At 47.1% G+C, this 16,548-nt stretch overlaps 1 protein-coding gene across 1 annotated transcript; it reads right to left on the bottom strand.

Annotated features, from left to right (window-relative positions):
* Positions 1-918: 918 nt before the first annotated feature.
* LOC144152491 (uncharacterized) lies at positions 919-12,338 on the bottom strand. Its single transcript, XM_077683768.1, has 4 exons — positions 12,264-12,338; positions 3,674-4,058; positions 2,832-3,019; positions 919-1,450 (listed from the first exon to the last, which is right to left on the bottom strand). The coding sequence occupies exons 1-4, from the start codon at positions 12,336-12,338 to the stop codon at positions 1,301-1,303; spliced, it is 798 nt and encodes a 265-aa protein (XP_077539894.1). The 3' UTR covers positions 919-1,300.
* Positions 12,339-16,548: the final 4,210 nt, after the last annotated feature.

Below are 16,548 nucleotides of genomic sequence, written 5' to 3'. Positions count from 1 at the left end.
TTTTGTTATAGCCGACGCTTCAGCTATCACGTCTCTCTCTTTGAAGGGAACAAACCGCACGCGGGCTGCGATCGATCACTATTTTTACCATACATTATGTGCAAACAGCTTCGTGAATATCAACCCAGTATATTTTGCCTTGCTGCCCATCGGGAAACGAATTATAAAACGGATCTAAAACGATAAGCCAGCTTCCACAGCTAAATGATGCACTAAAGCACGAAAACATTTCCTATCTGCCACTGTTTTCTACTTTAACCAAAAAGTTATAAAATATCTTTTTTTCTGTGGTAAATGCAATAGGAATGACAAATGTAAGGCATGTGCTCATTTCGCGCTATTTTTATCTTTGAGTAAAAATTTTATTTTTAAGTAAAAAGAGGTTTGCTAACACCAAGACATTCGCAAGCGCGTGAATAGTTTGTAGGCTTCTCATCTTTCTTTCTTTTTTTTTTACATTAAAAAAAAAAATGGCGCATACGCCTGCCTATGCGGTTAGTTTAAACATGTGATGGCGACGGCGCTGGTGTAGCAGAGAAACCCCGGGCGAGCACATCCCTGCACCTGGCGGAGCGCCCTGCAAGTCGCCGGAGAATTGCGAGCTTCACGGGACAGGTTCCCCAACCTCCGTCACAGGCAGCTCGGAACTTGTTTCGGCAACTCTCCACCAGGTGCAAACGTCGTCTGCATGGAGCTACTTTGAACGATGGTACCTAGTGTGCAGTGTGCTTGCGAAGCTCAGGATTTCGCCAAGGTCGGAACTTGTTTCGGCAACTCTCCACCAGGTGCAAACGTCGTCTGCATGGAGCTACTTTGAACGATGGTACCTAGTGTGCAGTGTGCTTGCGAAGCTCAGGATTTCGCCAAGGTGATTTTAAGAGCTTAGACTGCTTATTTTGACAAAGAAAAATTTGAGTGCAGTTGGCCTTTAATGCCGAGACATGTGCATTTAAAAATATTGGAGTTGATTTCCCGTGAGTTTTCACTATTCATTTACGACTTGTAGTGCCATTCACACACCTCCGGAGAAAACATAACCCTAAATGAAGAGGCCCACACAAGGGGCACCCTATTAGGTGCCTTCTGTCCCTTCTGTAGTCCGAGAGCTTTGGCGTGCGGCACCCCATCTCTGACGCTGAGGTTCAGGGCGTGAGGACCGCTTGACCTTCTTGCTAGCCGAGCTCTTGGCCAGCAGGCACTCTACCTGGTCCCCGGTTGACCCCAGGGCGACGCCTGGCAATGCTTGTGGGCTGGACCTTGACGGTACAGCCGCACCTCCGGGCGCTGGTGAAGCCTGCCTTCATGGGCAGGCTCCTTCCTGGGGCTCCTTTCTGATCTTGTGCATCTGCCGCAGCAGCTGCTGAAGGGCAGTGGCATAATATGGGTTGCCAGCAGCTAGGGAAGGCTGGCGCCACCACTCCTCGTAGATCTTCTGCAGCTCCGCAGTGTCCTACGAAAAATTTGTTCAGGATATACCACAGATTTACTCAAAATTTGTTGCATCTCCTATCTTTACTATTGTCTTCTTTGCACTGCTGAAGTAATAAGGGTGTTTCGTAGGTATTCAACTATGGGCCTACCGGGAAACCCATTAGGGCAGAAAAATGTTCACAGAACTCACCTTCCCCTGCCAAGCTTAGATAACCAGTTTGGACCAGAGAATACTACGCAGGTATTTACAGATTAGTTTCACAAACATTAATGCATTCATTGAACTAAAATAAAACACAAGAAAAAGCTTTGTTTAGTGCCATGTTCAGTTACATAATAATGACTGATTGATTGATTGACTGCGAGGTTTAAAGTACCGAAACTACACCTTGCTTATGAGGCGCGCTGTAGTGGAGACAGCTGGGGTTTAATTTTGGTCACCTAGGAACAGCTAGGAAGAGTTAACGTGCGCCGAAATCTCAACACACAGACGCTTTCGCTTTTCACTTCTATCAGGAAAATTGCTACCGCAGCCGGTATCGAACCCATGTCCTTGGGCTCAGCAGCACAACACCATAGCCACTTTAGTCTCACAGAACCCAAGCAACGCCTCTTCAAAATCCCAGGGTTCCTCAAAGCCTTACTTGAGAGCCCCTGACCTAGCGCTTTCGCAAGGCACCTTTTTATTCACAGGGCCTTAGTGGCATACAAGGACTATTCAGCGAAACACACAGAAAAACATGAAGACCAGAATGTAAAATTTCACATCTCAAAAACTTTCACTGTGCAACTGACTATGTATCTAATGGTATGAGATTGGATCCTGGCAGAGTCTGTTTAACACCACTTCTTTTAAGCTGGGCTGAAGACTGTCCCACCTGGTGGGGGCCCCTAACACCAGCACAGTGCTGTTCAATGAAAGTTTATTCCTCCTCCTCTTAGCACCCTCCCTATGTCAGAAAGGGCCTCGGAAGACATACGACAGCCAGCATACAAAATTTCACACTAGCTGTGACATATGAATACTACTTCATTCTTGCTCCCCTTTACATGCATTGGAAAAACTTGTTCGTCTTGCTTCTGCTATGATGCTACGCAGTCATGTTGGATTGCCTTAATTTTTGGGGTGTCTTTTTTGGCATCCTGTAGCCTTCTTCTACTTAGCTCCTGCAATTGTACCTTCGTAAAAATAAATTTTACTACAAGAGACCCCTGAAAAAATGCATGCACGTGGTTATAAAATAGGTAGCTCTTTCCAAAAGTGGAGTGTGTTGCTGAGAAACAGATCTTGTTCAGGTGTCTAGTTGCTACCTAGGTGTCCAGTAACTGGAGTAAGGGTCACAATTATTAGGCTTTGCTAAAATAAATGCACGAGCACAAGCCACACCTCAACACTTCACGTTGGTGACTGCTTCCAGTTGAGCCCTGGGCCTCCAGCTGTGGCTCGGTATCCATAGGCAGCTGCTGCTGTTCAGGCTCTGCTGCCACCGGTTGGCCTTGCCCTGTGGGTGTGCTGGTGCTGGCTTCTTGGGAGTTGTCCTGTGTTTGCTTTCCCAGTCAAGCTTCCTGAATGCCCCCTCCAGACATGCTGTAAACAGTTAGGAATAGTGAAAACTGACTGTGAATCAGATCGAATATTCTCAAATACAAATAGTAGAAACCAACCGCAAATTACATATATTCGAATGTAAATGGCAAAAGATTACTGCAAATGAATTATTTTCAAATGTGAATAGTGAAAATTCACTTCACATTGAATTTGATTCAAATTGCGCATTGCTCCCACGCCAGGCTGCTGTTAGCTGTGCCACGTATAAAGATGTATTATGAGCTGCACTGTTGTGGCGAATACCACACGCCCATTTATTCCTTCTAAGTGGAACAAAAATAGTAGAGCGAAGGTATGTACTGAGACATATGAACGTCTGGGCCATAATTTAAAAGTAGTTTTACAAGCACAGGCTTTCAGTCAGGCTGTGCCATCTTCATTAGGACAGGTGCATCAGACAAGTCTAGTTAAGTGCGCCGTGGCTGTGCATGTGCTCATTGCTGCCTTTCTCCCGAATTAGAGAATTCAACACTGCAAAACAGAGTTTCTGCGATACCTTTCCGTCTACACTGCATGATAGCTTGCTTGAAGCTGAAAATTAAACTGAGAGAGATACCATGTTTGCATAAACGTTGGCACAGGTCACATAAAAGTAGCAATATATGGAGTGTGCTGGGGTAAATAGCTACTTACAATGTTCAACGTGATTTGGTGCTCTTCTGTCCAGCTTAGTGAGGGGGCTCACTCCTTCGTCGCCATACTGCCCTCTCCGCCACCCGCAGAACCAGTGGTAGACGGTGCTGACTGGGGGATTTACAGCGCTGCTAGCGAGCAGGCTTTCACCGTCCTCCTGCCTTGCCAGCTTCGTTTTATGAGGAGCTAGTGCGGCTGCTGGGGTCGTATCATCTTGAAAGTAGCGGAAGAATGCGTCACTTTTGTCCGATGTGGGTTTTAGAAGGCGAAGCCCATCGGCGCAGTCGAGCCCGTGGTTGAGCACCTCATGCAGCTTGATGACAGCAGTCGGCGAGACTGGCCAGTTGAGGAATGGGTCGTTCTGCTGAGTTGCTTTTGTGACTTCCTAATTTTGACATCTACAAATGCTTAGCAGTAGTAGAATGCTTTCCGGCAGTTTCGTTCAAGCTTCTGTGCTGACACCTTCACTCCTTGTGGAACACAAACCTGTAAAAAGAGAATATCACAAATGATCTCAATTCTCAAAATATTATTTAAAGCTTGATATACAATGACTAACCTGCAATATATTTTTTTACTTAAATTACAATTTTATGAAACACAAACGTGTTAAACGGTAATATTATGAATTATTTTAGTTGTGAGAATATTATTGAGAACCAGATATGCAATCTGTAACCTGCAAATGTTTTTTTTACTTCAATTACCCACTTCATCTGACAAGTTTCACAATCAGACAACTATAAGAAATGCTGAAGTTCCAAGGTGATGCGCATATTGTATTAAAGATGTGCCTCCAAGTCATGTTCTGATCTACTTCGCGGAATAAGAAATTGTACAAGTTTAGCACTCGCCTTTCACTTAATTTTCCCATGTATGAAAAATGGCGTTTTAGAAAAATTTGTGTTGGCACCAAGCAAAAAAAAAACTTGCTCAATCGCTCACGAAATCGAAGCGGAACAGTTGCATGTTATGCTCTTGCATATAACACAATTCTCTCCAAAATAGGACAGTTATATCCTTCCCACATTTCGGTTACGTTTAAATCCACTGAACACGTAATAACACGACACGTTTAAAGCCTCTTTTAAAGCATTTTCAGTTGGTCTTTTTTTCCTCCTCAGCAAGGGGTGCCCCTTTATAGACCGAAGGGGGCAGGAGATAATTGGCTAAAAATCATTCATCTGTGAAAATGTTAAAAGCATGACACACATGCTTGACTCTTTTTGCTCGGACCATACTATGAAGCGTTATTTGTTTGTGAATTAGAATTACATCACACATTATTCTGATATTGTTTAATCTTACGTAAGGAAAAATAAATGAATTTGAACATGAAGTGAAATGCGGATTGTTTTTGCACGGGTGCTTCAAATCGTGGTAAAAAAATCCCAGCCTAACTCAATGTAATGTAATTTAAGCTACATGTTCTTTCACCTCGGCCAAGAGAACATACAACGACGAAGTTCAGCTGTTCTTCCCTTTGAAATTGAGCGTGAAAGACGGCGGCATCGATGATTGACCAGTGGCGTTGTTCAGCGTGACGGAAGCAAGTGTGATCAGTAGTAACCAGATTTTTAAGCCACCACTACTGTAATAAATGCGTAGCAAAAAAAAAAACTCGCTGGTGTAGCTTCGCAACCGCAACTGATCAGTCTGTCTTGATTTTACTAGGTCGGGTAGGGGGGTGATTTGGCAACGCCTCCGAGGACCTTGCCACAATAAATAAAGACACTGCCGAAGAGCATCTATGGTACCTCGTTGGGTTGGGGGCTCCCAGTCGACGATCCACGACGCACGGTTGCCTCGCCGTAGTAGTCAGCCATGCGTACGCATCCCCGCACGAAGCACGTCCACGTTATCGACGCTGGCTTTGCAGTCTAACTCGAAAGGTTGGTCGCGCCCGCGCATGTCACAACGGCTGAAGAAATTAACTGCTACTTCGCCGTCGAACTAGAAAAAAACCGTAAAATTGCAGCAAACTCTACGCCACTGATGCTGCTGGTGCCGAACGAGCCCTAAACAAGAGCAGAGGAGTGCGGAGTACGTTTACTGCTTTGTTCGCACGCCGGCAGAACCCAACGTTACTAGATAGATAATCTAGTAACGTTGGGCAGAACCAGCCTAAACATCAAATAGCAGGGAAGGAGTGCGGAGTACGTTTGGTGCTTTGTTCGAACTTCGCACACCGCAACGTTTTTATGGCGCAAGGTTTGTTTTGCATTCAACAGGTGGCGCACCGCAAACGCGCAATTTTTAAATTGTAAGCCGCGGCATTCGCGCTCACGTCTCCGGCTACGGGCGAGATTTCTTTTTCTTGGAATGCATTTTTAGCATTTCTGCGCGTACTGTAGCACGATATCTCGTTACTGTGATCGCCTACAGCATCAGCAACCATGCTTAAAATAAGACATATTCCCGCTGCATTTTTTATTCAGTGACAAAAAAGTAAATTCTCAACAAGAAAAGTGGGGGGAGGGTTCATTATGAGAGTCAATACAGTAGCTCTCATTTTAAGCACAAAAAACTACACTGAACTTTTTCATGTTTCGACACTTTTTGCACCTAAAAAATTGCTGCTATGCTTAAAAAGAGAATGAGGAAGTAAATCTACTGGGATGCACAAGCGACATAGCACAGGAGCATAGTTCAGTACATCTGCCCAGGAGGGACCTAATGGTTTTACGGTACACTATAGACGCCTAAAGAGGCACTAAAGTGCAAAAGCAAGTTGGCCAGCATCGGTAATTGCAGTGTTGTGAATACAAATAATATGCGGCTTGCAGCAGCAGTACTTTATTAGTGCATGGAAATTCGCAAAGCGTCGTGAAAACAGGCACGGCTGCCCTGTACATTGTTCTGCAGACAACTTGTGGCATCACCGATTGCGAATGGCAAGACAAGACTGGTGGAACTAGTCGAAGTGTTCTTCTGAAGCAAACACTGATGCAGGGTTATGCAAGTTTAAAATGAGTGTGTGCAAGAACTTTTCCTGGTTATGAGCATTTTAAAAGACACAAACATCAGCCAGTAAACATAAAATAGGATGCCTCATCCCAGGCTTTCTTGCAATGTCGATTTCGTGGGAATGTTTTGCCTCGCCTAGAAACACAGCCACAAAAATACATGCATGTGGGTGCACTAGAGACTGTAGTACTGTACCTAGCTAGTGACATACAGATAAAGCAGCCAGTGGAAACAGGAAAATTAGCACAATCAACACGAAGCAGGACGGCTTTCAAATGCTTTGATCAATGGCGCATGCATATTCAGCAGCTTTTCCTAGGTGAGTAGCGCCTGCAGGCGTTTCTGGGGAAACATGATCAAGTAGCGCGGTAAAGACGGGACAAAAGTAGAGACCACACAGGACTAGCGCTAGACATCAACTGAAATTTTTACTACACACATCAAAAGATATACAGGAAGGGCGCATGCGTGAACATGCTTAAAGCACAAAGAAAAAAGACACGGTCAAGTGGTGCATTTTGTTACGCACGTGGCAAGTTCGCATCCAGGTAATCTATTTCTTTTTTTGATGAACTAATAGATGCCGTGCTTACACACTTTTCACCGGCTTTCATGATGCACCACGCTTCAAACAATTCACGGCTGGCTTGGTCCTTAAAACAGCACAATGTTACTGTCTTCTCGTAAATTGGAACACAGTGTGGAACGCACCGGCAGCGGCGGCAATGGTCAGCTAAATGGCCCCCCGCAGCGAGCGCTTGAACAGCTGTACGGTGCTCCCAGAGCCTGTCATTTATGCACCTACCAGTCTGCCCAATATAGCATTTTCCACCAGATAGAGGCACTTCGTATACAACACCTTGTTTGCAACCAACAAACAGCGTGGCATGCCTCTTCTTCGGTTACCCTTCCTCTCGCCATTCACAGCAGAGCACATTCGTGCTAGTTTTTCTGGGGCGGAGAACACAACGTCGGCACCACATTTCCCCGCCACCTTTTTAAGGCGGTTGGAGAAATTGTGCACGTAAGGGACGACTACAGGCCTCCTTTCTTTGCGAGGTTCATCTTGCCCTTGACTTGACGTCACGCAATAGGCTTTCAACCACTGCTGCTATTACTTCCCGAGGGAAGCCGGCATCTTTCAAACGTGCAACTTGGTGCTGAACACTATCGGCGACTTGGTGCTGACAAGACTTCTCGAGGGCACCGCGAAGACAGCTAACGCCAATACCCCTTTTCACTATCTTCGAATGCGCTGAACGATAATCCAAAATTGCCTTTTTTGACCGCGGCCGATACGCCCAACACACGTGTGTTCCCCAGAAATTAAAACACACATCGAGGAACTGCAAGGACCCATCATTTGGTAATTCATGAGTGAATTCCAAGCCGTCAGAGCACTCCAGAAATGTTTTCTTAACTGTCTTGACTAAAAGGTTTACTTCTTCTGGCTTCACCGACCTAGTAACAATCATGTAATCATCGACATATCTAAATATCTTTGCTGTCTTAGCCGTGTCAATATATGCCTCGATGCTGCAGCGCCAGACAAACGTCTTCAAATTTTCCTTCTTCCCACACACCATATCCGACCGGAATAATCTGCCTGTATCTGTTGTCTGCAGCATTGATGGGATTGAACATATTGAAAATTGAGACAGTATGTTTTTACAAGTTACTGTATTTTACCCTGTGTTGTCGGTTTGTTTATATTTGAGTGATTCCTGCTTGGGTCCTGTGTGGGGCCTGCAGTATGTCATAAATAAATAAATAAATAAGCTGGTCCGCAGCAACACATGCAATGTACACTTAACTCTTAAGCCAAATACAGCCACCATAGCACATTGTTTTCACCTGTTTTGCAATTCACACAGTGAGAGCAGAACTGCTTAAATATGCTCCTTCTGGAAGCGTCTTTTGGGAAACTGGTCATTAGGAATGCAATAGTCATCACTTCAAAGGCTCTGTGACAAGCTTAATAACACCCACGCTTTGCAATTGGTCAGCTGTACACTGAATTTGCACACCAGACACTTTCCTAAGCGGTCGCCAGCGACAAAGAAAAAGGGGGGTGGGGGCTCACAAGAGATTTGAACCCTGGAACAACACATTTAGCAACGGAAGCGCACACCAAAGGGTCATCCTGTCTGACTGAGGAAATCGTCCGAGCAGTAGTAAATCATTGAAGGACTCAGGCCAGTTATCATTGCGCCTGCCGAAACTTTAGCGAGTTACAACTGCCGTTTCGTCAGCACGGAACGCTAGTGAAGAAAAAAAAAAAGAACGAAAGCAACATGGTCGTTTGCGCTATCACAGAAAAACATCGGGGCACAAAATGCAATTTCCGGGCCAAAGGTTGAGCCGATCACATGTAGGGTGAACGGTAGATCTACGTTTGAGAAACAGCCGCTCCAACTACGCGGCGACTGGCGAACGGTTGAGGCACTTCGAAATCTACAGCGCCGGCCAACACCCGAGAACGCGAAATCACGCACAGAGGCACGGTTGAAGCACTTCACGTAAGAGCATGAGGAGAGGATCGACTGGCGAACGGTTGAGGCACTTCGAAATCTACAGCGCCGGCCAACACCCGAGAACGCGAAATCACGCACAGAGGCACGGTTGAAGCACTTCACGTAAGAGCATGAGGAGAGGATACAGTAGAGCGCACACTGCGTATCCAAACAGTTGCCGCTTCACCTAAGAGAACGCGAAATATCCAACACAGGCACGGTTGAAGCACTCGTAACTTCGCTAGAATACTTAGGATTAAGCGTTAAATCCAAAGCGCGGCCGTCGCAGAGAGCGAAATAAAACACGCCGATTGATACACTTGTCGCTTCACGAAAGTGCCCGAGCAGAGGCTAGCGCAGAGCGCACACTTCTGCGGCGATATTCAACGCCGGCACGGCGGTCCCAGAGCGCGGGGAGTGTGCACAACGGCGGAAAAGCCAAGCGCCCTTCGCCTTTCCCACTCGCACTCCTCCTTTTCTCTCTTTCGCGTCTGAGCGTCCGGGCAATTTATTTCACGCGTCCCGGCACCGCCAGCCCATTCCCGCGCGGTGCGGTAGGCGGCCGAAGGATGGCGGTACCTGCGCGAAAGAATCCGCCGAGACCTTGGCAGGTATCTTGATCATTGATCGCTTAAATGGCAATCACCGCAAATACAAAGTTTCACATACGAGAAAGGGGGTGACAGTGTGGGGAAAAGTTGTGTTAGGGACTGCCATTCGCTACTGTCACGATAGCGGCGATGAAATATCTGTCGCGACGCTAAGCCTACAGTTCCCAACATACGACTCCGAGCATCCGAAGCCGGCTACGAGCTGTTGGAGAAGACCCTCTTCTAGAACTCGTCGTGAGCGAGCATGCTGCCTTTGAGTTCCCCTAACTTCTTAGGGGCCCGCAATGCTTGGTTCTGCTATTCTAAGACTCCCCATTGCCCCACGACGTGTTTCGCCTCGTACACAGCGTCGCTTTCTGTGAGCAGTCGTGAGTTCTCGAACTTGGTGCTAGAGAAAAGCAGGCTCGTTGTAAACAGACAAAAGCCCCCATGTCAATTATAAATTCCGACGGAGAGGTTCTAGTGAAAAGTAAACGCAGGCATGTCTAAGCCTGCCATAAGGAGTTGAAAACCCGCGTTCATACCATTCAAGCACTGCGGACAAGGTGTCGCGAAAAGTAAACTTATTATTCGTACACAGTACGGCAGTGATCGTTAATCACGTCTCGACATAACTACAAAAACATTTAACGGGAAATAGGCACTGCTTAAGCCACACTGCAGATCGTACCACCACTTTTAAGCATGCGCGGCGAAGCAATCCGCTCACCGTTCTCACGTAGTCATTCATTTACTAGGCAATTCGCGCAGTACGCGCAGGGAAACCACAACTGAGCGGCACATTTCCGTCGCTGTTGCAAGGTCTATTTTCATTGCACGCACAGTCGCGTGCATGTGACGTCGCAACTATTTTATAATGAATTAACAACGTACTTTTCTCGGCAACAGTTGCATAGTCCTTGGCGTTAGCTGGCTGCGTACGAAATCTGGGTGGCGATGGTAGCAGCTACCCAGACGCGCGGTGTCACCGGAAACAAGCGAGTCGCTGATTGTTTGGCCGGATTATTCGGTCTGCAGACCTCTTCTTAGTGTAATTTGCATCAAAATCACGGTTGGCAAACGGTGGTCACAAAATTACGCCTACCTCCCCTTGCGGGAACCCTGGTGTGATGCGGCGCTGAGGGGGGTTCAAGCGCAAGCGGAGAGCAACCGTCGACCGAAAGGCCGCCGGAGAGCGGCACACCGGTTATATGCGCAGCGCGCCCGAAGGAGAGGAAACCGCGGAAGAGAGAGTACTGCACATGTGCCGGCGCCAGTGCGTCTGCCGCGGCTATGACGCAACACAATCCACTTAAATCCAATCCAATCCAATCCAAGCCAAGCCAAGCCAAGCCAAGCCAAGCCAAGCCAAGCCATTCGAATCCAATCCAATGCCCCTCGCGAGAGAGGGGCATCGGAGAGGAGAGGGGGTGAGCGGCGGAGAGCGCAGCTCGCGCGGCGAGGAGAATGGGGGAGGGGTGGACGACAACGCCGACGACGCTGCATGGACAAGGCGAGTGAATGAGATGCAGTCGCATCTAAAAAGAAATGGCCGCGTATCTGTTCCTTTCGTTGCAGACTGGCATCCCTGCCAAGTAAAGCCCTCCCTCCTCTTTCCCGCTCACCTTTCGTGCTGTTCCTCTCCCGTCTCGTTCCTCTCAACATAACACGCCAGAAGTTTGCTCAAGTCAATTCAAATTTACCGCGTTCTACTTTTCTTAGTCGGGTATCTAGATGCCTGCGCTACCATACGGCGAAATGCGCGTGAATTGAAGCGCCCTACTACAACATTTATAAAACCATGATGTCCTACTGCACGAGCGTTCCAAGCGGAACGTGGATCCAATCTAGTGGCACTTTTTGTTGCTATTGCCGTTTGATTTATTAAATGCCGCTAGGAGGTAGCGCTGGCAACAGCAGGCGACGGCTTTCTGCCGTTGATGTAGTATTTTATTGGCTAACCCAAAAACCAAGCACCCATAAATTTTTTAACAAAGGAACACTGCGAATATCACTTATGTATTGATTTTCTGCTTTATATTTGCGTAATGTCTTGTTCCTGTTCAACAATATTGACAATTATGAACACTGACACCGTACTTAAGACGTTTAGATTTGGCTGTGAGTATATAAGACTATTGGGCAGATTTTATTTCACTTTGTCCGAGTGGCTGAATCAAATCTCAGACAGACAGACAGACAGACACAGACAGACAAACAGAAAGACAGATAGACCAAAATTTCTAGTTTTAGTAGCCCAAAAAAGACTATCGTCTTTATAAAACACACGGTCTCATAATCACAGTAAATGTGTTCTAGCAGACGACAACATAACCCGGCGTCGTACAAGTGACGTCTCACTTGTAGGTGGCGCCACGGTATGTCCTCGAGAATAACACCGACCTCGTACAGCGCAATGGAATCACTTAGACATGTCCTGTTTGAGTGTCCGAGTGCTAGCCTATTTCAACGTTTTCTTTTCTTTGCACTTCAGACCGTAGCCACAGCCCCTTTCCTCACCACGGACACCGCCATTGCTGAGGAAGCAGCAATAGCCATGGCAGCCACCACAACACAGAGCGACTGCGTTACCATACTGACCGATTTTCAAGAGGCTTGCCGCAACTTCCTGCGAGGCACCCTCTCCCCAGGAGCCCTCCATATTCTCGAAAACAAGACTCACCTACCTGCCCTCTGCATTATCTGGGCACCAAGTCATTCAGGCATAGTCGGAAATGACGCGGCACATACCGCGGCTCGAGAAGCAGTACACCGGGCCATTGCGGACAGCCACAACCCTCTGCCAACCACCCCCACTAACTATACGCCCGAACCCCTGCTAACACACAACGACATCCTCTCTCACTACAAGATTTCGGTTCACGTTAAAGATCCCCAGGTGGTCAAAATTAATCCGGAGCCCTCCACTACGGCGCGCCTCATTGCCTGCGCTGTGTCGGCGCGTTAAACCAACAATCAGATTGATTGATTGATTGATTGATTGATTGATTGATTGATTGATTGATTGATTGATTGATTGATTGATTGATTGATTGCAGGGTTTAACGGGCCGACGCCACTCAGGCAATGAGGAGTGCCGTAGTGGAGGGCTCCGGATTAATTTTGACCACCTGGGGATCTTTAACGTGCGCCGAAATCTCGTACACACGGGCGTTTTTGCTTTTCGCCTCCACCAGGAAAGCGGCCGCCGTGGCCGGAAATCGAACCGGCGTCCTCGTGCTCAGCAGCACAATGCCTTAGCCACTGAGCAACCGCGGACCTCACGTAATGTCTTGTTCTTTTTCAACAATGTTGACAAGTATGAACATTAACAACGGACATCGATCGACGTTTGGATATTGCGTTAAGTATATAAGACCATTGCGCAGCTTCTGTTTCACTTTGGGCGGGTGGCTGAATCGTTTCACAGACAGAAAGACAGACAGACATACAGACAGACAAAAATTTCTGCGTTTAAGTAGCCCTAGAAACACTATCGCCTTTAAAATATAATTGTCCACCCGTGCAAACATTTCCTTTCCCACTCCGTCGATACGCCTTTTTGCTTTCCGCACGGGGTTCAGTCAAATTAGTTGCGCATTTCACTCACTACATCCACCTCATTGCATATGTTGAAAGGAAATGTCTCGAACATCGGCGCCTACGGCTTGCAAACACGGAGCATCACGACCAAGCCATTTAGGCTTCCGTCGCGCGTGAATTTTCCCTAGAAGCGAACAGCGCAATTTCCAGAGCTACGATGGCCCCGCTGTGAAATCCATTTTCGAGGTTGAGGGCTGCAGCTTGGCAAGGGTATGAGAATCTCGGTCAAAGGTCAGAAAAGAATTTACACCATCTCGGAACCCAACTCCCCCTAAAGTCTCCCACGCGTAGGGACTTCTGAGAAAATTTTCAGAATCAAACCCAGACATCAGTCGACAATTTCGAACGTGCGTTCTGCCACATACGGATTCCCCTGAAGGGCTGCAATTATTAGACCTTCCTCACGGCTTCGTTTTGTGGCAACAATTGAGGGCACAATTACCAACAACGCATTTCTATCGAGAAAGTGCCGCAAAAGCGGGGGCAAGTTCTGCCGCGCGCGGCTGCACGCACGGAGCAGTGGCGGCCGCCCGATGCCCGATGATGAAAATTAGTGGCCCTTCCTTTGAATCGCGACGTCGGTTGTCAGCAATCGAATTGGCTGTTTTATTTGTAATTATTAAAGCTAATGAAGTGCCATCTTAAGGAAACTAATATATCTGTGTTTTATACTCTCCCTGTAATTCCAGCGCTGCTAGCGCTGCCCTCCGATCTGCGGGGGCGCCCCTCGTGGTAGCCTTTGTCCCCAAACGAAACTTGGGCGGAAGTTTTATGACCAGAAAAGCATTGAAGTACTCTGGCTTGAGCTTGGTACAGTGGCGTTAGCAAGTAAAACTGTAAAGGGTGCACCTTTGCAGATAGGTATCATAACAGTGAAGCCGGCTTTCGCGCCTGCTCGAGTATGAGCACACCTCTCACTATACAATTTTAAAGGTGATAGTCTTTCTCGGGCTACTAAAACTAAAAGCGAAAAAAAACAACAAATAGACGCAGCTTGCACTAGTGGTGCAAGGCTGGAGAAACAGCGGAGCTGGGGGCCGGCCTAGCTTCTTCCCCCTGAGATTCTCTGTCAGTGTCGGGGATCCGGCTAAAGTTGGCTTGATTTGACTTGACTTGGTAAAATCCGGCTAAACTTGGCCTATCCTAGCGAGAACATATCCCAAATCTAATAAAACTTAGTAAGGTCTAACAAAACCTAGTAAAACTTATCAAAACCGGAAAAAGCTGGGTCGACCTCCACCTCCGCTGTTTCTCCAGCCTTGCACCCCTAGTGAAAGTTGCGCCTTTTTTTTTTTTGTTTTTCACTAGGCCGCTCTTGATTCGGCAAGCAGACGATCTTCTTATCATGACGCAGAAGTCAGCAAAATATGCAAGCACTGACGGATCATAATATACGCCAGTATTTTGTTTTGTTTGCAACTGCTGTATACAAATCTCGTTGCGAGTGAACTACGACATCAGTATTGACGCTAACGTATGGGATTTGAAGTACTGGTGTCGAATACGACGGCCGCAAACACTGCTCGCTTTGCTGAAGTGACTTAGTTGTCATACTCTGCGTCTGTCGGGAAGCTGCCGCACTTAGTAGCGCGACTATGCAATTCGTGAAACATTCATGATTCGCAAGATTGATGTCCTGACGACAACGAGACATCCACGAACCGGCATGGTTTGTTGTCCTTGTTTGTGCCCCTATAATGTCCTGTTTGCGTCATATAAAAGGCGTCGCGGATTATCTGCTTCTCCAATGCAACGTCTAGCTTTGCTGAGCAAAGGAGATGAGTTCCGTTGCTTACGGTTTTCTTATTTTCTTCTTCGTGCAAAAAGTACCCGGCATTCACGCCTACAGCGTCCGCGCGCAATTCCCACACGGAGACACCAACCTATATATTACGGTGTCCGGGATTCCCTTTACCTGCCCAGTAGTGGCGTTGGGCAATCGTGTCGCAGCGCTAAAAGGCAATTACAAAGCTGCCGCAACAATGGTTCTCTTCCCAACGACGCATTTTTAGATAATGCGAAGGCTTACCTTTCATACGCAAACAAGAGGGTAAGCTACCACCCAGTGCACCGAAATTCAGGTAAGTTTCCTTTAGTGTCTTTATTCTTTCTTCCATTTATTTCTGTCGGTTAGGGCATATTTTCCTTCTTGTTACTCCAGCACGGAAAACAGCGTTCGGTGCTTTGACGTCACGGCGCTGTCCCCAAGGAGGTGAAAATAGCATTGTTCTTGGCGCGGGATCGCCTCCTTTTCTTGCGCTTCTGGGGACCGCTCACGCCACAACACCGGCCGATCCTTTTGGCGGACACACGAGGAAGAAGCCTGACAACGTTTGTTTATGGTTTGCTCGTTGTTGGCTGGACGCTATTATACAGGAAGACAATTTTGTGGCTGCAAAGACGAGGTGAAGAACGTGACGGCATGCGGGGGGCGACGCTGTTTAGACGTACTACTTTGCTACACGGTCGCACTGTGATACAGTGGGGCTGGCGACGATTGTGACTGTAATAAAAGTTCAGAATAAAATGAATTAAACGGAAGTGCTAAAACAAGGATAAAACACAACGAAACAAACCCCACGTAGTAACAAAAACTGCGGTTGATTCCTCTGTCATAGGAATCGGTAAAACACGACAGTCAAATGTGCAGCGAAATCTGCAGCTGAGCATGATTTGCGGGTCGGCGACTGTCTTGTGGGTGTGCTTGGCGAGCGACACCCTGCTGGCGGGTCGCTTCGGCAAAAGTGTATTGGCGTCATTTCCGTGATGAATATGACGTCAGTGAAATGTTGGTGAATCCCTGCGTGAAACACTTCCGTGTTTAATATACAAAAACCCAAAAACGAACAACCCTAAGTATAACGTACTCCTTAGTACTAAAGGTTGCTTTCCCGCAAGAAGACCATGTGTGCAGGGGCGCACCCTTTACAGGTCGCTTGCTTCGTTGTACTGGCGTCATTTCCGTGACGGATATGACGTAAGTAAAATCTTCGTTTTTCCCGGAATAAAACACTTCCGTGTTAAAAACGACGTTGCGTTTTATCCGACAGCAGACTACATCAGACTTATTGCCCTTGTTTCGTTTGTTGTCTGGTTGGTTATTGCTTATTTAATGCAGGGCTGTGAGTTTTACGCCCTGTGTCATTCTCCAATATTGCTTCTTTGTATGGCGTGTGAGTTGCGGCATCTGCAGTATATGTAT

The sequence above is a fragment of the Haemaphysalis longicornis genome, unplaced genomic scaffold (assembly GCF_048455015.1).
Source record: "Haemaphysalis longicornis isolate Haplotype H1 unplaced genomic scaffold, Haemaphysalis longicornis Haplotype H1 scaffold_9, whole genome shotgun sequence".
Taxonomy (NCBI): Eukaryota; Metazoa; Arthropoda; class Arachnida; order Ixodida; family Ixodidae; genus Haemaphysalis; species Haemaphysalis longicornis.
The sequence above is the reverse complement of the archived record's forward strand: the minus strand, read 5'-3'. Positions and strand labels throughout refer to the sequence as shown.